At 43.3% G+C, this 24695-nt stretch overlaps 1 protein-coding gene across 1 annotated transcript in view; it reads left to right on the top strand.

Moving 5' to 3' along the window:
• The window catches only part of LOC128057765 (phospholipid-transporting ATPase IB), a 402538-nt gene that overhangs the window by 129104 nt on the left and 248739 nt on the right, over window positions 1-24695 (top strand). Inside the window, exon 24 of the mRNA XM_052650261.1 lies at window positions 17617-17789. Within this exon, the coding sequence (XP_052506221.1) occupies window positions 17617-17789 (173 nt within the window). The remainder of the gene's footprint in view (window positions 1-17616; window positions 17790-24695) is intronic.

Here is a 24695-nt window from a genome sequence, read left to right as displayed (position 1 = left end):
TTGCACAGCAGAAACCAACACAACATTGTAAAGCAATTATCCTCCAATTAAAAAGAAAAACCCAATCTCCTAATTTGTCCCTTCCCACTTTCCCCTTTGATATTATTTGATATCCCCTTTGATGTTATTATTTTCTATGAAAAAAAAAGAACACTTTTAAATGGAAACCTCCCAGTTGGTGCTTTATTTCTTTGATTTAAGTTACATAAACTCAGTTACTATAATTACATCACTTATTTATTTACTTGGCTATTTATTCATTTGAAAAATCTGAGTGCCTTGGAGGATAAGTCTTCTGACAGAGAGATAATGGTTATAAGCTCATGATCTGATTGGAGGTACAAATCAGGGGATTGAAATTTCAAATTAAGGAGTAAGTTTCCAACTTGAGAGCTTAAGCATAGAGATTGTCAGATGTCCTTAATGTTCATGGGCATCCGGGGAGCGGTGAGCTAGGTTGTTTTTTCCCATTTGGCTTAGATCTTTCTGCATTTGCTGCCCTCAGTAGCAAGTCACCAAAGTTGAGTTCTACCGGGAAAGTGCAGACCTTTGCATGAGGCCAGAGGGTGGTAAATAAGTCATTTGAGGGGAGTGAGGTCTAATCTGACTCAGAGACCACTGTGAGCAGTACCTGAGGACATCCTGACTGCTTCCTTGGCAGGGGTTGATTTTACATGAGCACATCATAAAACCTACTACCTCCTCCCAGTCTTGCCACACTTCAGAAATAGATTGCTTTATGTGTGCCAAAATAAAAAGGCTGAATTTTGCCAAAGTGGAAAGGAAAATGTAGAAATTACTGTTACATGATTATTTTAAATTTTATGTATTCTTTCTAGCAAATAATAATTTTGCATTTGACTTGACAGAATGATGAACTTAGTAGGGGCTCAAAATCTCTTACTGGTAGAGTTAGTCGATTGGAAATTCAAATTTGACAAGTTAAGGCTCTCAAATGGAAAAACGTCTTATGGTAAAGAATCTGTCTGCAATGCAGGAGACCTGGGTTCGATTCCTGGGTCAGGAAGATCCCCTGGAGAAGGAAATGGCAACCCACTCCAGTGTTCTTGCCTGGAGAATCCCATGGCCAGAGGAGCCTGGTGGGCTACAGTCCATGGGATCGCAAAGAATTGGACACAACTGAGCTACCAATACACTTTCAAGGCTCCCGAATGGAAAAGTCTCTTATCTTCTTTAGTTTTTTGGTTTTTGTTGTTTTGTGTTTTTAAGGAGTTTAGAAAACCCCTTACTCTTCGTTTTTTTTTTTTCCTAGTGGCTTGGTGATAGAACAGTCCTCTCTTCTCTTCCCTTCTAGAGAAAGAGAAGTCTGCCCAGATTGCCTCCAGGGGCCACCTGGCTAGTTTCCCTCACTGGGTCCACTACACACTACCGGCCCTCCTGCCGGATCACACTCATCTTTTTAAAAAATCTCCTGTCGTGGCATCACCATAGTCTAGAAATCTGCCCATCCTGTTGCCACCAGCTGTGCGTGGCTATTTCAATTAAACACAGTTGAAATGTTAGTTCCAATGCGGTCGCATCAGCCACATTTCAGGCGCTCCATGGCCATGTATGGACAAGAGAGAAGAACACTGACATCTTCACAGAAAGTTCTGTTGGTGATGCTCGTCTAACGTCCATAACAGTTCCCTGTTTTTAAAGCTTCACATGTAAACACCTTAACCTGGCTTCTAAGCCTTCTGCAGTCTTGCTGTCTGTACAGACTATGACTCACTATCAGGTGGTGAGGAAAACCCATGGGCTGGAGCTCCCAGGAGACTGGGTGGAACGGAAGAGGCATCTCATTCCTTTTTCAAGAATGAGTGCTCCAACAGGCAGGAGCTGGTCTGAGTAAAGGTGTGAATGGGGTCAGTTTCAGAAGTGTGGAAGATCTTGGTGAAGTATAGGGAACAAAGGGCAACCTCCCAGGCCGCTTTCTCTTCCTAGAACGAGGAGAATAATTCCCACTCTCTGAACCACTGCAGGCTGACAGGTGAAGGGAATTTGTGTGGAAGCATTTTTTTGTTTGTTTAATTGAAGTCAGCATCACCGACTCAATGGACGTGAGTTTGAACAAACTCTGGGAGATGGCGATGGACAGGGAAGCCTGGCATGCTGCAGTCCATGGGGTCGCAAAGAGTCACACGACTTAGCGACTGAATAACAAGCAACAACAGTTGACTTTACAATGTTGTGTTACTTTCTGCTGTACAGCAGGGTGACTCAGTTATACACATGTTTACATTCTTTTGTGCTTTTCCAACCTGGTTTATCACAGACTATTGAATATAGTTTCCTGTGCTATACAGTGGGACCTTGCTGTTTATCCATCTTATATAAGCTGGTTTGTATCTGCTGACTCCAAACTCCCAGTCCATCACCCTCCCTGCTTCCCTCTTGGCAACTGCAAGTCTTGGAAACAGTTGGTTTTAAAGTGACTGATTCTTTACAAGGGCGTCCAGGAACACTGGGAATTCTAGATGGGCTTTCTGGAGAACAGAGTCTTTGAAAGTTAAGAAACTGGAAAATAAAAGGAAAGATCTGTGTTCAGGCAGCTGGACGTCCCAAGATCCAGGGCCTGAGGGTGGCAGAGGCATTGCAGGCTGGTTGTCTATGTGTCCTGTGACTCCGGACACATGAGAACCTGTGTCTTCAGTCCATTCTCTTAGAGCTGCCATGTTGGAAGGTGAGCTTGGCCTAAGTTCAGTTCAGTTCAGTCACTCAGTTGTGTCCGGCTCTTTGCAACCCCATGGACTGCAGCACTCCAGGCTTTCCTGTCCATCGCCAACTCCCTGAGTTTACCCAAACTCATGTCCATCGAGCTGGTGATGCCATCCAACCATCTCATCTTCGGTCATTCCCTTCTCCTCCCACTTTCAATCTTTCCCAGTATCAGGGTCTTTTCCAGTGAGTCAGTTCTTTGCATCAGGTGGCCATAGTATTGGAATTTCAGCTTCAGCATCAGTCCTTCCAATGAAGGACTAAATGCTGACATGTTAAAAGCTTTGTCGCATATTGGATGTAGCATGAAATATTTGTGTTCCCCTCACTCATGTTTTCTTTAAGTTTCCAAGCTGTGGCTACTCCAGAGATGGACGGGTGTGTGACTTTAGGTTAGCAGCCTGACCTGTGTGCATTCTTGCCATCCTGGCCGCCGTGGACTCCAGGCAAAGCCCCTCTGGCTGGGAAGGAAGCAGCCGGGAGCCCTTCTCGAAGTTTCCAGGGCATCTCCAGAAACAGTGGTTTCGCCCAGTGGAAGAAGAGACGTGGTCCCTCCCAGTGGAAGAAGAGACGTGGTCCCGGTAGAAACTGTGGACGGCCCTGCTTTCCCTCCATAGATTGGCCATTCCATTCCTTTTCTTTTTATCTCCCTCCTCCTCATCTCACCAAGACTAAGCACCTGGGTCCTCAAGAACTGGAAGTGTGTGAAAACAGTGATCTGAGATGGCAGGAGACAAGGGTGACTTCAGGGCCTGTTCCCTTCCGTGCACCTTTCAGAACTGAGGGGGTGAGGGGACAGCTGTGGGTTGTTGGCTGGCCATGTGGTCTGTGAGACTAATACAGGCCGAGTCTCTAGTGAGCGTGCTGGACCATAATCCAAGCCCAGAAGAACACTCTGGTCCTTGGCTGATGCTGAGAAGCAAACCATGTCACATAGAAGCAAGATGAACACGTGTCGGCTTCTGCTTCTAACTGTGTGTGTAACTGTAGCTGCAGGAACACTAATGTCGGGGGAACAACTTGTGACTGATGTTCTCTTTGACCCAGACAATGTGGCAGAAAGAAGTGCCATGGCGGTTTTCATGAAGATGTGGGCAGCCTGGGGGCAGGGGCTTCTGGAGTCCCCAGTTGGCCTTGCCCCTTCCCCATGGGTCTGTGGTAAACTGGACCCTCCATCCCCGCTCCTCCCCAGACACCTTGCAGCTCTGAGAGGGGGTGACCAGGCCGCAGCCCAGCCCTGGAACGCCCTCCAGCCAGAGTGGCCAGGCCGCCTGGTGCACTCCCCAGCCACCGGTTTCCTTACTGGTGCTGCTGCTTTAATTGGCCCCAGTTCTCTTCATCTGTTGTGAAAACTCTTGAAAATCATAGACAGTCATTTCCTCCCTTCTTTATTGGGATTATTTTCTCTGCACGAGGTGCACGGCTGGTGACGAGACCTGTGCCTTCTGCTCAGTTTCTTGGCAAAGCCATCAACTGGTGGGTTTCTGCAGGGTGACCGATCCCATTACAGCTGAGGAGTGCTGGACCTGGTTAGTTCTCAATTGCATGATGTCTTTCCCCGAAGTCCTCAAGCTGTGGGGCTTGCTCTGAGGATTCACATGTGTGGATTGGTTTGCTTGTGCTCTTGTTTAGTTGCTCAGTTCTGACCCCGTGGACTGCAGCACTCGAGGCTTCTCTGTCCTTTACTGTTTCCCAGAGTTTGCTCAAACTCGTGTCCATTGAGTCGGCAATGCCCTCCAACCATCTTGTCCATGCTGGTGGGTGGCACTTTGTAATTGGCCACAGACCCCACTGCTCCTCAGTGTCAGCTATACTTTCATAACCTGCCTGGTGCCCTGAGGTCATTTATCTGCACATAGATACATTTGTGTGCAGATAAATGATCTCCCAAAGAACATTTTCAAGTTCTTCCCAACCAAAAGCCAATAGACAGGCAGATTTCTATTCAGTTTATTCAGTTGACCCTTGACCCGTTATTAGAGCAGGGGTTGGGGCACCATCCTTGAGTAGCTGAAGATCTGTATTCTACTATCTCTGCCTCAACCACAAAGGAATGGTTGACTCATTCAAATGGACAAAGCTGAAACATTTGGGGTAGACGCAAAGCCTCCTTTTTCTGATTTCACATTTTGTGATCTCTGCTACTGCTGCTGCTGCTAAATCGCTTCAGTCAGGTCCGACCCTGTGCAACCCCATAGACGGCAGCCCACCAGGCTCCTCCTTCCCTGGGATTCTCCAGGCAAGAACACTGGAGTGGGTTGCCATTTCCTTCTCCAATGCATGAAAGTGAAAAGTGAAAGTGAAATCACTCAGTCGTACCCAACTCTTGCGATCCCATGGACTGCAGCCCACCAGGCTCCTCTGTCCATGAGATTTTCCAGGCAAGAGTACTGGAGTGGGGTGCCATTGCCTTCTCCATTTGTGATCTCTAACAATATCAAAATTTTTCCCCAGTTAGTTAATTTAAAGATCCATAAAATGAAAATATAGGTACTACATTTATTGGAAACCCTATTAAGTGTTTAAAACTCTGTATAAGTGAACCCACACAGTTCAAAACCCATGTTGTTCAAGGATCAATTGTATTTATCTCTCCAGCTATCTTCTGATAGTGGTTTAAAATGAACAGTTGAGGGGGCTTCCCTCGCAGTCCAGTCCAGGGGGCGTGGGTTCGATCCGTGGTTGGGGTACTAAGATCCGGCGTGCCAAGCAGTGTGGCCAAAAAAGAGAAAGTTGAAAATGAAGAGTTGAAACAACATTCACGAAAGGAAATAAAACTGCTGAAGGACAGACTAGGAAGGCTTAGGGCCAGGATTACAGGTCAACTGCTTTATTAGCCTGTTCATTGGTGCCGTTAATCTTAATGACTGCGTTTATCAGGGTGGGAAGCTTATATGCTTCACACTGACTGAGTGAACAGTCCTGGTATTGAATGACCCTGGTTTCACTGCTTTTGATGTTACTGGAAAGATTTTTTGCTCATAGGTTTCTCTTCTTCCCCAACTGTTGCTGAATTAACACAAGCAAAATCCTCTCCATTTCACATACTTCTATTTGTTCTCTTGAAAGTGTTGATCTCGCGACTGGCTACAGCCTGAGGCTGGCTGGCAGTGGTGTGATCAGTTCCTCCCCACGTTCCTCTCTGTGGTCAAGGGCTGTCTTCTGGAAAGGCCATATCAAATTCGTCCTCTGTTGTGAATGAAAATAATCAGTTGGTGAAAGCCCAGAATTAGAACCCTCTTGGTATATTTATTTCTGTGTCTCAAGAATTCTGATTTAAAGCAGACATTATTTCAAGTCATGTGAATAGTAGGTCATTCAGGAGTCTTGGATGAATCAATGTTTTCTTCCCTTCTCTGTAAGAAAATGTATTTAAAGTAAAGGTCAAATCCAGCCTGGATTTAGAACCTATTAAATGTGGGTCTGGAGGGAAGAGCTGCTACTCTTTTAAAAATTTTCTACATAGTTTTCAAGCACTAGGGACACTCTGGTCTTCTGCATATCATCATTTCACACTTATTTCTGGTGTTGGTATTTTTCTTTTCTTCTGGGATGTAGCTCAGATAGCTTGTGAATTTGAGCCCATGTCTCTGGGCTTGTTCAAAGAATAAATTGTTCAAGGAATAAATTAAGCCTTTAAAAGTTGTCTTGGAGGAGTTTATCAGGCTTTGAACTGCATCTGAGAAGGATGGATCAGTGCCCCTTGTTTAATTAAGAGGCTCAGAAGTCAAACTCTGTGTCCATCTGTCCTGCCCTCCCCCGGTCCCTCCAGCCGCCCCCAGCTCCATGAAGGTGGTCTAGCTATTGTTGGAGGTGACGGCCCCTCCTACAGCCTTACTCTGTTACCAACCCTCCTGGTACTTCTGCTCTAGAGAAGTCTCCAATCCCACACTTTCTCAGCCCACCTTCGCCCTCTGTGGCTGTTGGCACAGCCCCTGGACTGGTCTTCCACTCCCCACCCACGGCTCCCTTCTCGAAGCTCTCCTATCGCTCAGGAAAGGTTGGAGCATACTCTGCAGGTCAGGCTCAGAGAAAGGCCGCGGGGAAGGCGTCAATCCAGGGAAGACGTCACCTGTGGAAACGCGACCTTTCCTGCGCTCTTTACTGATTTATTTGGTTTTATTTTTTCATTTTTCAAATGCATATGCCGTGGAGTACATCCCTGGCTTTTCTGACCGGAGACTGTCGCTTAGAAAATGTTTAAGTATGCAGCAGTGTCCACGAAGACATGAGATGTTTTCCTAACAGAGCTGAGGGTTTGTGGACAGCTGGCCTCTCCTCTTACGTGACGGATTCTTCTCCCAACGACTGCTGATTTGAGGAAAAGTGCAGGGGACCTGTGGCCAGACTCTTTGCAGAACTGGGCCGGGGTGAGTCAGCACTGGTGGCAGCCAGGCCCAGTCCTCCTCCTTCTGTGCTCCTGCCTCCGTGCCCCCAAATGAGAGCCCCCGGTCCCTTCTTCTTCCCGTGGGTGACACTCTTCACTGCCCGCTTGCACAGCCTGCAGCTGCCACACATGCCACACACAGATCATTTTTATGATCTGCCTTCACTGTTTCTCTTTCAGAAATTTTTTTTTTAACCCTCTCTGTTGCTCACACAAGTCTAAACACAGTCTGGACACATTATAATTCCTCTCAGAGTCCAGAAGCCTTTAGAAGTAGGAAGTGCAAAGGCCATATCATCGAAATATTAACGTTAAAAGCTTAAATCTCCAACGTCAGGAAATTAACTAATGTTATGATCATTTTTTACATGGCATCATTAACGTTTATTTTAAAAGTTAGCCTGTGTTTTTAAAGAATCTGGTCTCATCATACAACAAATCAGTAGTTCGAGAACGAAGATGATTTTGTAGTAGTTGCAATGTGCTCTGCATGAGGACATGACAGATGAGGAGCAAATTAGGCCTTTAGTTTGTAATTGGTATTTTATCTGTTTTTTAATTGAAGTATAGTTGATTTACAATGTTGCATTAGTTTCAGCTGTACAGCAAAGTGTCAGTTAAACATATACATGTATGTCTGGGTATATGTTGGGCTTCCCAGATGGCTCAGTGGTACAGAATCTGCCTGTCAATGCAGGAGACACAGGAGACTCAGGTTTGATCCCTGGGTCGGGAAGATCCCCTGGAGGAGGAAATGGTAACCCACTCCAACATTCTTGCCTGGGAAATCCCATAGACAGAGGGACCTGGCAGGCTACAGTCCATGGGGTTGCAGAGTCGGACATGACTGAGCGCACACCAAGCACACACACATGCCCAGAAATACCTAGACTTATGAATTTAATATATATACTATATTCAATATTTTATAATAATCTGAAAAAGAATCTAGAATATATATATATATATTCTGTTCAGAATATATATATATATATATATATATGGAGAGAGAGAGAAGAATATATTTTCTAGATTTTTTTCAGATTCTTTCCCGTTATAGGTTATTACAAAACATTGGCTGTAACTTCCTGTGTTGTACAGTAGGTCCTTGTTGAGGTATGTTATCTTTCCTACGTGAGATTAATAGCACTGTCTTCCTTTGCCAAAATTTACCTGATGTAGTTAATCACACAGTTCATTAGAAATACTCTACCAACTTTTTCTGTAATACTTTTCGTTTTGCACTTCTCAGTTCAGTCACCATTGTATTTGCTTTGGGCACTTTATAATTCCTCCAAGAACCAAGGCAACTTTAGAAATAGTTAAGTTCAATGACTATATCATAGATAGGTTATAAGTTAAAAGTGTAAATCTGCGAAGGTAAGGAAATTAAGCAATTAAGCTGAGGTTGTTACGTGGAGAGTAAAATTATTCCTGGTGAGTTTTTTGTTTTGTTTTGTTTTGTTTTTTCGGTGTGTGTGGTCAGGGAGGGGGATAAGGCCCAGGAAATTTTGGAGTCCTGGAGGTACTTTAGTGATAAATGTGTTATTTGTGACTCTTTCAAAATCACTGACAATGCTTACATCTTTTTTTTCTGTTGTATTTATGTGTGAGTTCTTTATCTTTTTATTTTTAATTCTATTAAAGTCTAGTTAATTTACAGTGTTGTGTTACTTTTTGCTGTACAGCCAAGTGACTCAGTGACACATACATAAGTGCTTGTCATATTCTTTTCCAGTATGGTTTATCACAGGACATTGGATGTAGTTCCCTGTGCTCTACAGTAGGACCTTGTTGTTTATCTATTGTGATGATTGTAAATATGATTCACCATGTCCCCAAAATAGACAGCTACTTCCTGAGACCCAATCTGGACAGATGCGTGAGAAGCAACTGTTGTGTGGAATTATAGAGGGTCGTTTGCTACACAGCTGAGTGATCACTCACAAATGCCGAGGTCACATTCTTCTTGCAAGAGGGTTATGCTTTGAAGTCATTTCTTAAGGAAAAAGGTTATCTCTCTTCTCCAAAATTGGCAAAAGGATCCATAGTCGAAGTTCAAATACCAAATGCTTTTTCATGCATCTACATTATTTCTGAGATCTTATTATACACAGTTGGGCTTCCCTTGTGGCTCAGCTGGTAAAGAATCCGCCTGCAATGCAGGATACCTGGGTTCCATCCTTGGTTTGGGGAGATTCCCCTGGAGAAGAGAATGGTTACCCATTCCAGTATTCTGGCCAGGAGAATTACATGAACTGTGTAGTCCATAGGGTTGCAAAGAGTGAGTGACTTTCACTTCACTATACACAGTTATGCAAGAAACATATCTGTTCAGTCTATAAAAGGATTCCTGGTGCTAAAACCAAAATCTACTTTTTTGGAAGAAAATAAGTTAAGCATATTTGGGTTGCTACTTAATATCCTTTGAGAAGCAAAAGGAAGTACATATTTTCAGGGAGTTTTTTAACCTCGGTGATGTGAACTGTGTCACAACTGTTAGTCGAATTTTCTTTCAATAAATAGTGGAGACTGATAGTTTTCATACTTTCTAGGCTTTGAAGCCTCAGTGAATAAATGGTCTCTTCCTTATAATGATACTTGTGGGTGAGTGGCTGCTGCCGGTTTCTTTCACATGCCCCACCTGCTGAATCTCTTTTCTAACACTGCTGGGACTGCCTTTTCAGGAAGTCATGGATCTTTGTGGATGTGAAATGTAAAAAGAAAAGAAGAACCTGAAAAAATAGAGTGTTCCAGCCTTGAAGAGAGGTTCTTGGTGCTAGCCTATGTACATGGTTGTTATTAGTCAGTGTTAGTTACTCAATCGTGTCCCACTATTTGTGACCCCTTGGACTGTAACCCCCCAGGCTTCTCTGTCCAACTCTCCAGGCAAGAATACTGGAGTGGGTTGCTATTTGCTTCTCAAGGGGATCTTCCTGACCCAGGGATCAAACCCGGGTCTCCTGCATTGCAGGTGGATTCTTCACCATCTGAGCACATCACCCTACATAATATCCCGCATGTATTATGTGAATTATTCCGCTGCACTTTGTTGCATGTCATGAATTCCAGCAAATAGAAGTCTGTTTAATTCTTTAAGCATCCAAAGATATTTCAAACTGTTATTCATTTGAGAAATGCAAATGGAAACTACTAAATCTAATACTACCTGTCCATTAGAATGGCTGACATTAGCAAGACAGATGGTGTCAGTGTGCACAAGGATGAGGCGTAGTTAGAAAGCTCAGCTGGGACTGGTGAGAAGGCAAAATGATACAACAACTTTGGCAAAGATTCTTAGTTTCCATAAAGTAAACATGTGTGTGTTCTGTACGTATCTGCATAGATGGTAAGACAGAGTAATTCCAATTTGGGAATCTACCAAAAAAAATGAAAACGTATGTCCACACAAAGACTAGTATACAAGTATTTATAGTAGACTTAAATTCAGAATATCCTAAAACTAGAAACAGTCCCCATGTGTAATAACAGGTGAGTGAAAGATTGTGATGTAGTCATACATTGGAATACCACTTGGAAACAAAAAGGAATATGCTATTGGTAAGTACATAAATATTGGACAGATCTCAAAAGATTAGGCTGAATGGATAGGTGAGACAGAAATGACTAACCTCTGATTCTATTTATATGGCTTTCTAGAAAAGGAAAACTGTAGTAACACAAGTGGCCAAAGGCTGGCAGAGGAAGGGATGAAATTGCCTGTGGAATGTCAGGTGGGCACATTTTGGAGTGATGGAGATCTGTATTTTAATGGTAGAAGAGGTTACATGACCAGCTTGTAGAGAGATTCTTGGGGCTGGCCTATGTCCTCCATTGTTATCCTTGTTTAGCCACTCAGTTGTGTTCAACTGTTTGAGACCCTGTGGACTGTAGCCCACCAGGCTCCTCTGTCCATGGGATTTCCCAGGCAAGAAGACTGGAGTGGGTTGCCATTTCCATCTCCAGGGGATCTTCCCAGCCCAGGGATCAAACCCACGTCTCCTGCATTGGCAGGTGAATTCTTTACCACTGAGCCAGCAGGGAAGCCCTGTTGTTATTACCCTACACAAAAATATCCCTGTGCACTACTTGAATGATTCCACTTCATTTAGTTTTATGTCTTGAAATCTGTTTGTATTCTTTTGGCAAAACTCATTGAATTGTACACTTAAAGTGGCTCAATTTTTTGTTAATTATAACCCAACGAAGCTGATTAACAAAACCAAACCAAACAAACCTCTGGATAGGCTCTTGTGCTTGTGCAAATTTAGTAAATTGGGTTGGTTGACTCTGAGATTAATTTTTTTAAAATCAGAAATGCAAGCATTCTACAGGGGGTGGAGATGGCCGGTGCAGGGAAGGGCCTGATGGGAGTGGGGGAGGGGGTAAAAGGTGATGTGAGGATACCTGACAGGCACCTGTGTTTGTGTTAATAGCAAGAGACCACGTGATCTCTTGAGGATGTTTGCTTCATGCCTGTGATATATCATGCCATTTTCCCTGAAATTAGTTGTGTTATAGGAAGTCTTTGAAACGTCACACATCTAACAGATTCCTCTTCTCTTGAACCCTTGGGCCATAGGATGACCTCGAGCCTAAGAGGCTCGTGAGCCCAATGCTCCCTCAGGAGAAGGTGGTTCGCCCTCGAACATGAAGGCTGTGCAAGTTCTTGAGTGTGATTTGACTGAGTTGCCGCCCCTGAAACTCAAGCCATCCAGGCTTTTCAGCATCGTCAGCTCTGAGAGCGTTGGAATTTACAGAAGATCAAAGTGAGAGCTGAGGCAGCTGCTGCTAGCAGGGCAATCTCAGACATTCCTTAGGACACTGCCAAGGTCAGGGAAGGGGAGAGTGACCCGCCTGGACAGAGTTCAGTGCTGGTGCACTGTTTAATTTTGAGAAAAGATTCCTGCTATCTGCAGACTGGTAGTCATGCATCCAGGGTCTAGAAATGGTTGTCTCTCCTGGTTTATTAAATCTAAAGTCAGAACAGTAGCACCACCTTCCAGATCTCATCTGCCTGTAGGCTGAGCAGGGTGCACTTCAGCTGTGCTCAGGGGCCATCTGATGAACATCTGATCTGTGAATCTGCAGAGGAGAACCATTTCCTGAGATCCCAGGGTAGCGCTGTCTATGTTGTTTATCTAATTATATTTAAAAACCCGGAAAGGCAGAGGCAAGCGCTGACTTTACTGATAAGAAGTGCAGGGTTCATTGTACAGCATGTCTGGGTAAAAGTGTCTGGTGTGACTTAGGAATCAATCTTTACTCAAAGTTACCCACTTTTAGCTTTAAGTCTTGTGTACTTTTAATTGTGAAGGGAAATGGAGAATGTGTATGAAAAGCTGGAAATGAAATTTTTCATAGCGATGCCTAAAAGGCAAATTCTAACGAAGAATTTCAGAATGTTTCACATCTTTCAGGCAATGAAACCCCAGCCCCAATTCCCTATGCCCCTTGTAACAGCCAAGTCTATTGTAACTTTCTGTAATTGGTTTTTTATTAAAATAAGAGAGTGTAGTATAAATTTTAGCAACTAGGCTAAATAGGTATTAACAGGCCCTGGGATCCAACCACAATTTGTAACATCGTTCCTTTGGGAAAATGGATTCTAAGTGCCCCATAACTAACTTACAAATAGACTTTTGAATCATAGTCCATTTGAGAATAAGGAACTGTTTGTGATAGTAATACCTCCAATTGGCTTGCTCCAGAATTACACAGAAGGGACCTATATTCTGCCATACATGTGTGGTGAGCCGAGCTAGTCTGGGTTTGATCAAAGATTATTGCTGAGTGGGCATTGAAAACCTAGGAATTAAAACCAAAGTAGAGACTGGAGACAAGTCAAGGGTGGAGTTGGAAGGATGGGTCTGGAGGGGGCTTAGAGGTAGGAAAGGTTTTTAATCTCAAGGGCACAGGTGTGATTCTGAGCTGATGAAATGAGGGGGGAACAGGTGACGAGGGAGGTTGAGTGTAGAAAACGTTGAAGACAAAAAGGCTAGGATAGGAGGAGGAAGGTGAATCAAGAACCACTCATTTTTTTTTTAACCTGGAAATATAAATTATGTTTTAATTGGTTTGCAAATATTCTTATTAAATTAGAGAAGGTGAGTTATACCCTTATCTCTTTTACATTTGATCTTATTTTCCATACATTTTATAGATTTTACTGAGAAGTGTTAAATCTAGTGGCATTCTTTAAAAAAATGAAAGAATGTCATTTGTAGCAATACGGTTGGATCTAGAAATTATTATACTAAGTGAAGTAAGTCAAAGACAAACACCATTGATATCATTTATATACGTACATGGAGTTGCAAAGAGTCGGACACCACTGAGCTACTGAACAACAATAAATACGTGGTATCCAAAAAAAAGATACAAATTATAAATCAACCAATTTATAAAACAGAAATAGACCCATAGTCATAGAAAGCAAACTCATGAAGAAAGTCATTTTTAAGGAAATATAATGTCAAATGTACCAGGAAGCCTGGATAGCTCACGTCTTCCAGACAAACAAATGCCTCCGAGACCTATAAATAATCTCTTAAAGATACTACACTGAAGGATTAGCTGAGACACATTCATTCATTTACAAAGTCAGCACATTTACTGGGCACCTGCTCTGGGCTTGCATGATCCGAGCTTGGCAAAGGAAGTTTTTGCCTTCATCGAATTTACAATTGAGTACAGTTCCAGCCAGACTCAAAGATGAGCCAGAGCTGGCTGGGGCAGGATGTTGGTGAGACCTATACTCTGCCCATGAGAATATTAGGTTTTTATTTACTCTTCTGTGTGTGTATTTGCTACCCTGATGGTATAGTAGGACTTCTGGGGGTATATACGCCCCCAGAGCATAGTAAGTACTCGAGTAACCACATCTTGGTTGGTTGATGGTAATAGGTCTGACTCATGTAATTGCTTAGTTCAACCCTTTTTATTCATGGGGAAACTTGTATTTGTTAATGTACTGCACTCTTTACCAGTATATGAGAAATTGCCCAGTCAATGGAATATGAACGTGAAATCTCTTTTTTTATAAATATTTTTTAGTAACATTTAGTGTTCTTACTGCAAGTGGAGACCTTGGTGTATATGAGAAATTGCCCAGTCAATGGAATATGAACGTGAAATCTCTTTTTTAAAAAATATTTTTTAGTAACATTTAGTGTTCTTACTGCAAGTGGAGACCTTGGTGGCCCTGTTTTTACAGGGTGTAGTTCAGCATAGCCAATGGGCACCACCAGCCCCAGTGGCCATGCCCTGCTCACCCCAATTCCATGTATTCCATGTATTCTTGGCCTTCTCTCCCATGTTGCACATATCTGACACCGCCATTGCCACACTGGAGTAGAAGGCTCATTCCAGACAGGAAATGTGATGGGTTGTTGCTTGTTCAGTGACCGTGTCCTCCTGGTCCTTTCATCTCTGTGTCCACTACTCCAAGAAGAGTGCTGCATCGCCCGTGAATTCACTGAGTGACCTTCTGTCCTAGCTCAGGCTGCTGTCACAAAAGTACATAGTCTGGTGGACTAGACAACAGGAACTCTCGCCTCATGGTTGTGAAAGCTGGAACACCAGGACCCAGGAGTAGACCCAGTGTCTGATGCGGGCTTTCTTTCTGGTTTGTCTTCATAAGGGTTGAGGGGAAAGGAAAGTGAAGAAGTTCTCCTGTCTCTTCTTCTAAAGGGCACAATGGGGTTGTTATGGGCTCATTGAATTCTGTCCTTTGTGCATCTTATCTCAGGCTACTGTCCTGCTTTTCTCCATCTTTAACCCCCAAGGGTACACAGTCAGGGGCAGTGGCTGATGGTTTGATGACTGCAACACCCTTTATTTACTGACACGGCAGGTGACATTTTTGGCCCATACCATCTTGGGCCTAGTTGCTTTTAACCAGTTTTATTCTCTGCAGCTTCTTCCTAAAACTTAGATAAGAGCAATTGATTGACATTTGAGGGAGGGGCTGGGGTATGAAGGGCTTCCCTGCTGGCTCTGTCTTTAAAGAATCCACCTGCAATGCAGGACACCTGCCTTCAATCTCTGGGTCAGGAAGATCCCCCAGAGAAGGCCATGACAACCCACTCCAGTGTTCTTGCCTGGAGAATCCCATGGACAGAGGAGCCTGGCAGGCTGCAGTCCATGGGTTCACACAGAGTCGGACACGACTGAGTGACTAACTTTCACTTCAGGGTATGATTCCAGGGGAGCAGCCTTGGTAACCCTGGAGCATATTTTATCAGCACATTTCTGCCATCGTGCGCCCTTTGCTCAGACTTCTTCTGGGCCCACCCCCATTCATGCTTGAACCTCCGTGGAGCGCATCTGCAAACCCAGTCTCATCGCTGTGGGTGAGAAGTTTCCCAGGAGGGTGCTCTGGCCACTGTGCGCTGAACCCGGCAGGCACGCCCTCCGGAATTGCCTGGACCTGTCTGAGTTCCCCTGGAGACATCCCCAGACTGCCAGGCTGGAGTTTCCCTAAGTGGTTGGAATTGTCTTCTCTACCCAAATTCTGAAGGACAGGCTGTTGGTACAGATAAAGTAAACATAGATGTTTTGTTTGAGATTCAGAATTACCCAACTCACCAACAGTAAGAAGCATAAAGTGTCCTTTATTTTTATTTTTAGTAGGAGTCCATTTAACGTTTTTTCTTAGAGCATTATTTTATGACTTCCTCTATTACTGCGTTGACAAAGCAGGTCTTGTCACGGATGGCATTTATTCACTGCTTGAAGTGGCAGAGATGTGTGTTTTCCTTGATGTGGGAAGTTCTTATTAAATAAATAGTAACAGGAAGAGGAATGGGTTTGACTGGATGCCTATTACCTGCCAAGTAGGTTACACTGAGTAGCTCATTTTTCATAAGAAGGACACCATGCAGTGAGTATTCTTAGCTCCATTTTACACTTGAGGAAACTGCTATTTAAAGAGGTTTTGCATCTTGCCCAAGGTCACAGAGGATATAAGGGGAGAGTTGGGACCAGACCCCAGGCCACTTGACCATAGAATGACAATTGTGCCTTAGATGCATCTTTTTTGAAATTAATTTCTACTGGAGAATAGTTGCTTTACAGTGTGGTTAGTTTCTGCTGCACAGCAAAGTCTTTTTGGTATTGACAGCCTCCTGTTGAGAAGGAAAGCTGAGCAGTCAGACAGTAGAACCTGCTTCTCACCTTGTGATGGTAGCTGATCCTGAGTTTAGCTAGGGGAGGAAGAATTTCAGTTCATTCTACATGTTTCTTAACTCTACTTTACGTTATCAGATGACAAATATATGTATATGTTACTTAATAGCCGAAGGCCAGTTGTCCAAACAGAGTAATTTTAGCCGACTGGTGTGCTTCCCTGATTAATTTAAAGCAGGTTTTTATTATGAGCCCAAAATATCTTCTTATATTTGAACTGGATATCCTATTCGTAATCATGAATTCCCTAGGAATATCAGAACATCCCTTTTTTTTTTAATCTTAAAAATGGTTCTATAATGAACTTATGGTTGCTGGAGGGCAAGGATGGGGGGAAGGAATAGTTAGGGAGTTTGGGTTGGACATATACACACTTTTTCTGTTTAAAATGAGTTATCAGCAAGGAGCTGCTGTATAGCACAGAGAATTCTGCTCAATAGTTATGTGGCAGCCCGGATGAGAGAGGAGTTCGGGGGAGAATAGATACATGTACCTGCATGGCTGAGTCCTTTTGCTGTCCATCTGAAATTTACATCGTTAATTGGCTATATTCTAATAGTAAATAAAAAGTTTAAAAAAATGGTTCTATGCTTTAATTCCATCTGATAATAGATATCACACTAAAACACTTACTCAGGCTGGTAGTAACGTTTTAAAAGGTACTGGTGATATAATTTGGTTGAATATTTTTTGTAACATGAAAAAAATTATCAATTTGTTTCTTACTCCAATGATTCATGGAGAAAAATGGTTTAATCTGCAGATCTCAGCAAAGAAAAGAAAGGGACCTTTTGTGTTATTTTTATATCCTCTAATTTCTTTTGCATGCTTTGAAGACTACCTTGTGTAAACTGAGAAGTTCTTGACATTTAAGTTCCAGCAATGTTATCACCCTCACCCCCCCAAAGAAAACCATTTGTATTTATGGAATTTCCTGCTCTAGGAACACCAAGAATAATATGTATGTAGGTAAAGGAGGGGAGAGAAAGATAGTCACAAGAACCTTAGCAATTAAAGTTCCAATGGAAAAGAATTTGGATACGCTAGATCAGCTGAAGATGGCAACCACAGTAGGTTATTGTAAATATCACTAAGGGGATGTTTTCACCCATGGCACAGACCTAGGCTGTGGTCTATCAATGCATCAATAGGCCAAGCTGAGCTCCGTTTGTATGTTTTACATTATAGGGGGCATGTTTTCATTTTAAGGAACTTAGTTTGGATTTCTGGGTCTTTTCTCTGCTGTTTAAAAGCTTCTGCCTCTGCTAGACTGAGATGTAACACCCCGCCTCCCCCTCCCCCTCACCACCTTGTCCCAGGCCACCCGGGCAGCCATCACCCAGCACTGCGCGGACCTCGGGAGCCTGCTGGGCAAGGAGAACGACGCGGCCCTCATCATCGACGGCCACACCCTCAAGTACGCGCTGTCCTTCGAGGTCCGGAGGAGCTTCCTGGACCTGGCCCTCTCGTGCAAAGCGGTCATCTGTTGCAGGTAGGTGCCAGGCTGCCCCAGGCTCATGCTCTGACTTGACCGTGTCCTTCGTTTATGTAAAAGAACCACATGTGGGAGTTCTAAAGGTGAACTTTCGGCGGGGCGGGGCGGGGCGGGGCGGGGGGCGGTTGCGGGGGGCGGGAAGCAAAACAACAATACAGATTCTACTGTCCGTTCACAGATTTTCTGGAAGGCAATCAGTGGGTTTTGCATTTTTGTTTTCTTTACTGTCTTCTGAGAAGGTAAAAGTGATCAGGCACACTGTGGTGTCTGTGAGGTGTCACCACCCGAGGGCGTCACTCACTGTCTCACGGGGAGCTGGAGGTCACGGTGAGAATGTCACCATCCCCAGCAACTGCCACGATGGCCAGGGTGCCATCACCCTGCCGCCGTGGTGAGCAGAAACACACCAGAAACCACCAGAAACAACATGGAAAATCTGGTAGACTGTAAGTCCCAGCACATGTGCTCTAACTAAATGGTTTTTCAAAGGGAAAGTGAAACGAGCCTGTTTGGGTTTCTCAGGGGAGAGCAAGAATGCCTTCCAGGCTCTACAGGAACTCACGCTCTGCTTACCAGGTGCTGGACACCAAAGGAAAACATATTTTTTCCCGTTCTGACCGTGGCTACTCTCTGAAGCCTCTGTGTGTCCTACCTCACTGGATCCCTCACTGCTTTACAGGAAGGCGTTCACCCTGGAACTGGCACGGGAAGAGGAAATTTCAAATTAAATACCGTTACTTTCTACAAAATAGAAGCATTAATTGAAAGAAAAAAAAAAAAAACCTGAGATGGTGCAGTTTTACCTCCAGGAGACGTTTCTTGGCTGGTCTCACATTTAAGATTAAGGGGGGATAAAAAAACCACATACTTTTTTTTTTTTAAAGCACATCTTTCAGATGCTTTCTCTTCATTGAGAATTTAAACTTTAATATGTGACTTCAAATATAAGGTTAACCTTCCATTTAAGGTTGACCTTTTCATTTTTAAAATGTAATAGCTATCAAAGTTATCCTTTAATAATGGAAGAAAAAAAATTTTTGGAAGAAAATAATTTTTCACTGAAATTGTTTTGTGTTGTCTCCCAGAAGTATTTATTCAAAGACTGGCAAAGGCTGTGTGAAAATGGATAAATACTTTAAAGCAATATTTTAGGCAGCAGAAAGAGGGAAAATGGAAGAATTTAAGATTTTGTTGAGATTGGAATCACACTGTTTTGCTAATTACTCATCGTTATACTAAAATCATGGCATCCGTTCCCATCACTTCGTGGCAAATCGATGGGGAAACAATGGAACACTGACAGACTTTATTTTCTTAGGCTCCAAAATCACTGCAGATGGTGACTGCAGCCATGAAATTAAAAGACGCTTGCTCCTAGGAAGAAAAACTATGACCAACCTAGATAGCATATTAAAAAGCAGAGACATTACTTTGCCAACAAAGGTCCATCTAGTCAAGGCTACGGTTTTTCCAGTGGTCATGTATGGATGTAAGAGTTGGACTGTGAAGAAAGCTGAGTGCTGAAGAATTGATGCTTTTGAACTGTGGTGTTGGAGAAGACTCTTGAGAGTCCCTTGGACAGCAAGGAGATCCAACCAGTCAATCTTAAAGGAAATCAGTCCTGAATATTCATTGAAAAGAACTGATGCTGAAGCTGAAGCTCCACTACTTTGGCCAACTGACTTGAAGAACTGACTCATTGGAAAAGACCCTGATGCTGGGAAAGATTGAAGGTGGGAGGAGAGGGGACAACAGAGGATGAGATGGTTGGATGGCATCACCGACTCCATGGATATGAGTTTGAGCAAGCTCTGGGAGTTGGTGATGGACAGGGAAGCCTGGCGTGCTGCAGTCCATGGGGTCTCAAAGAGTTGGACATGACTGAGCAACTGAACTAAACTGAACTGTTACCAGTATTTTTTCATGTGCTTAAAATCCTAGGCAAGTCATCATCTGGGCAACAGTACATTTAACGATCAGTGTGAATGACAGATTACTGTTGTTGGCAGGGATGTTGGCATTTATTTATTGAGATATAAAATGAATAGTCCACTAAGGTGTTTATTGTAGGCTTGATATTCACACTGTATCTTCCTGGGCATCATAGGAGAACAGAGAAAAGACTGGTCTTTGCTTTCAGTGCAAATGATGAATGTGTCTTTGTAATCCTTGCTTCTGCTCTCTTCCTTTACTTCTCTGGTACTCCTCTCCTCCTTGAAATCAGGCCTCCTCCAGGAAGGCCTCCATCTTGCTATATGCACAACCTCTCAATTCCTTTCTTGATTTGTCCTCAGCATCTGATGTTGAGAGCCACCACCCGTTGGATTCTCCTCTATTTCCATGACACCTTTCTCTTCTCCCTAGTTTTGTGTTTCCCTCATAGAGTCTTTCACACCAGCTTTGAGACTCTATATTTTTAGCTTTCACCTTTGGCCCTGTTGTGTTTTCAACCCACATCTCTTCCACACATGTGTTTCCTCTGCTCTTACGGCTCATTTGTCTTCTCCATTAGTGATTCTCAGTGCTAACTTCCCACTGGATCATCTAGAGAGCCTAAGACATTTTCTTTAAAAAATTAAGCATAGAATTACCACCGTATGACCTAGCCATTCCACTCTTGGGTAGCTACCCAAGAGAATTAAAAACAGGTACCCAAGCAAATACTTGTGTGTGCATGTTCAAAGGAGCACTAGTTGTCATGGCCAAAAGGTGGACACAACCCAAGTGTCGCTCGATGGATGAATGGACAAGCAAAATGTGGTCTGTCCATACAATGGATGCTTCTTCAGCCATAAGAAGGAATGAAGCACTGATACATGCTGTAGCATGGATGAACCTCAAAAACATACCCAGAAAAATAAGCCAGTCACAAAAGGCCATGTATTATAGGATTCCATTCATGGGATATATTCAGAATCAGCAAATCCACACAGAGAGGAAGTAGCTTAGTGGTTGTCTGGGGCTCGGGAGTGAGTACGGGGGGGGGTGGATACGGGTCTCCTTTTGGGGATGATGAACGTGTTCTGAGACTCCACAGCGGTGATGCTGCACAGCATGCTGAATGAACTGAGCTGTTACACTTGACGTGGTTAATTTTATGTTAACTTTGCTGTTGTTGTTTAGTCATTCAGTTGTGTCTGACTCTTTGCGACCCCATGGACTATAGCACACCAGGCTTCCCTGGCCTTCACTATCTCCCAGAGTTTGCTCAAACTCACGTCCATCGAGTTGGTGATGCCTTCCAACCGTTTCATCTTCTGTCGTCCCCTTCTCCTCTTGCCCTCAATATTTCCCAGGATCAGGGTCTTTCCCAGTGAGTCAGCTCTTTGCAATCAGGTGTCCAAAGTATTGGAGCTTCAGTTTCAGCATATGTCCTTCCCATGTATATTCAGGGTTGATTTCCTTTAGGATTGACTGGTTTGATCTCCTTGCCATACAAAAGACTCTCAAGAGTCTTCTCCAGCACCACACTTTGAAAGCATCATTTCTTTGGCCTTCTTTATGGTCCATCTCTCACACCCATACTTGACTACTGGAAAAACCACAGCTTTGACTATACGGACCTTTGTTGGCAAAGTGATGTCTCTGCTTTTTAATACACTGTCTATGTTTGTCATAGCTTTTCTTCCAAGGAGAATGTTAACTTAACTTAAAAATATAAACAAATGAACCAAAGAATTCATGCACTGCAATGACATGTTTGTTGAATGAAAAAATGGACTGTTGAATGGAAGTTTTATTGATTCATTTGAATGAAATCTTTGTTGAAAGAAAATAAGCGAAAAAAGCCTGAGCCCTAGGCCCTATCCCAGGAAAATTAACGTGGAATTCTAGGAATTTTATGAGCCTCTGGGTGGTTCTGATGAATAGTCAGGGTTGAAACTAGATGACCTCCCCAGTCTTTCTGTCCCATGTGACCTCTCCCTTGAGTTCCAGCTTGAGAGCTCCGCCATCTGTGTCTGGGGTTCCTCACACTGACATTCTTGGGCACCTTGAGTTGGAATGTGACTGAGTTGGTTACTGTCCTCTGGTCTGTGCATCTCCTCATCCTTGCCAGTCTTCCCGCTTGTTTTCCAGGTTTACTGTCTCAGTGGATGGTACTCCTCTTCTGCATTGCCAGGGCCTTTTTGTAGCAGAACAGGCATGATTTTATACCCAAGGAACTTTTAGAGAGACTAAACCACATAGACAGATAATGACATTGAGGTCAGAAATTCAGGCTCATAAGTCATTCTTGAAAAGTGTTGTCTTGATTTTTTATAAGTGAGGAAATGAAAGCCTCAGACAAATTACATCATCTTGCCTATGGGTTCAGTGAGTGAAGGAGACACTATCTACAGTCTGAGTGAGATGAGGACCTCTGCTTCTGAGTCATGAAGTTGTCTGTGCCAGAAAATCCACCGTCTTGTGTTTATTATTGGGACCAAATGTAAGATTTGATTTTTAACACATTTTTCAACCCATATAATTTGTTTACACCTATTCAGCATAAAATTTTGTGGGATTTATTATTCCCCAGAGTGCTTCCCAGGTAGCACTAGTGGTAAAGAACCCTCCTGCAAATGCAGGAGACTAAGAGATGTGGATTGATCCCTGGGTCAGAAAGATTCCCTGGAGGAGGGCATGGCAACCCACTCCAGTATTCTTGTCTGGAGAACCTCATGGACAGAGGAGTCTGGCAGGCTACAGTCCATGGGGTCACACAGAGTGGGACATGACTGAAGTGACTTAGCAAGCACACACGGAGGGATAGCAGGTAGGTAGAAAATGGGTTGAAAGAAGGAATCCTCTGTTCTCTCTTCCCTGTTCCCATTACGTAAAATGACCATCTATCTTGTTTTCTTATTTTTCCTTTTTCTGTGAAGCTGTTTATTTTGTAGAGCTTCAAAATGGAGATCAATTTTGTAGGCACAGATGAGAGTCTGAGGACACTTTGACTTCTTGAACACTGACAAATTTGAAAGTTTATCTCGACAGGAAGAGAGTCATGAAAGAGTCATCAGGGCCTGCTTTGTGAGGGAGCTGGTGGATGGCCCCACCACAGCCCTCTGCAAACGCGGGGTGCTCACAGCTCCAGTGCCGCCACCCGGGCAGAGGTGATTTATGGCGCTGTGTCTCTGGGCAGGAGATGGAGTGGAAGGAAAACATCACAGCAGAGATTTCCCCTGGTTGTGCAAATTAGGCATCTCAGAAGGCATCGTTTATTTTCTCCGATGTGTTTAGACTTCTGTCTTTCAGGACAGATGCAAAGATAAACAAGTATGTGCCTACCCTCGTACCATGGGAGTAAAGAGAGTGCAGAGTGGGCACAACCAATGTTTCTGAAAGCTTTGGGGGCTTATTTTTCTAAGAGTGATTTATATTTCTTGTAGGGAAAAGTCAGAAAGTGCAGATAAACAAGAAGAAAGAAAACAGCATGCCCAATCCTGTAGACTGGAGATAAGCCTTTTTAGTGATCAGTGTCTAAATGTAGATCTTTTTCAGTTGAAATGGCTTTTCTTGGAAGAGGGTTAGACTGGCCACAATATGTGGAGTGCAAAGATGATAAATAGTTTTTATGGCAAATAGTAACATAAAATGTGTTGCTTAGTTTATTCCTCGTTGCTGAATATTCAGGTTACGAAGGTTTATTTTTTTCCCCTCACTGTTTAAGTATCACTATGAATAAGGTTGTCATAGCTCAGTCTTTGTAAGGATGCTTGATTTCCATAATATAATAGTGGATTCAAGAGGGAGCAATACAGAAACTTACAAAAATGTCTGTGCCCTTCCCCTCGGAAAGCGAAGTGATGACTTGGGTGTGGTCAGTGGTCACTCTCTGGTCACCCCTGGCCAGGACAAATGTGCTGTCCTCTGTTTGGGCAGCAGAGCTGGGCTTTGTTAGTCTCGCCTAGAAAGAGGAGCAGTTGAGAGGCTGTTTTGTGTCAGGACACACATATGCAGAATCTAGGGAGGAACCACACTGCATTTTTACCTGCTGACAGTGTCATTCCCACGACTGGCTCAGTCTTACACTTTCTGAGCTCCCTGAAGCGCCAGACTCACTTATCCAATGTCTGTGCCTCTGTCCCCTGGGAAAGGAACTGCTTCTTCCCGCTCAGTCTCCCTCCAGCTCCGCTCTCCCATCAATGAGGCATGATGGACTTTGAGACGTCTTAGGACGCTGTGATTTTGCATGGGGTGTCTTTCAGCCTGTGAGGCATCCACAAGAATAATATCAAAGCAGAGCTCAGACACACTAATTAGAATTGTACCACCGATAGTGTTTGGGTTGGCCTCAATGTTGGTAGGGATCCAATCGTACACTTGCAAAAATAAAACTTTTCTTTGGTTTCTTTCATGATGTGATTTCTTGGAATCCTACGTGTTTGGTTACAAGTCAGCTTCCTCCTTGGACCTTTTATTCCAGAGAGCATCATTAACTTGTCGAGTTGTAAGTCTATCCTTGGGTTGTTTGTATTACGGCTTAAGAGTATGTAAGCCCATTTGTTGATTAAATGCAATTAAGGGAGAATTCATTTTTAGACAAGTTTTCTCTTTTTTTGGTTAGCTCTAACATGAATGCTATTATTTGAATGATTACAGCAATTTTATGTGGTCCTAACTGGCCTTATTGTTACTCTGCTAAAGATGAGTGCTTAGATGTAATGATTCTTTGGCAACACATTGAATGAAAACAATTTCCAGAAGCTCAAAGTTTAAGAAATGTTTTTCTACCCGCAGTTTTACTAGTGTTTCTCCAGAATGAAAATGAGATGGATGTAGATTTTGTAATGTATAAAAAATTCCTTATGTTAACTGTTGTAGAGACTGGCATATTTGAGGGCTTCAGAGTATTAATCTGAAATAGTGAAAGGAATCCCTTTCTAAACATTTCATCTTAGAAAAAGAATTTTATTCAAC

The sequence above is a fragment of the Budorcas taxicolor genome, chromosome 12, assembly GCF_023091745.1.
Source record: "Budorcas taxicolor isolate Tak-1 chromosome 12, Takin1.1, whole genome shotgun sequence".
NCBI lineage: Eukaryota > Metazoa > Chordata > Mammalia > Artiodactyla > Bovidae > Budorcas > Budorcas taxicolor.
This window is presented reverse-complemented; position numbering and strand designations above follow the sequence as displayed.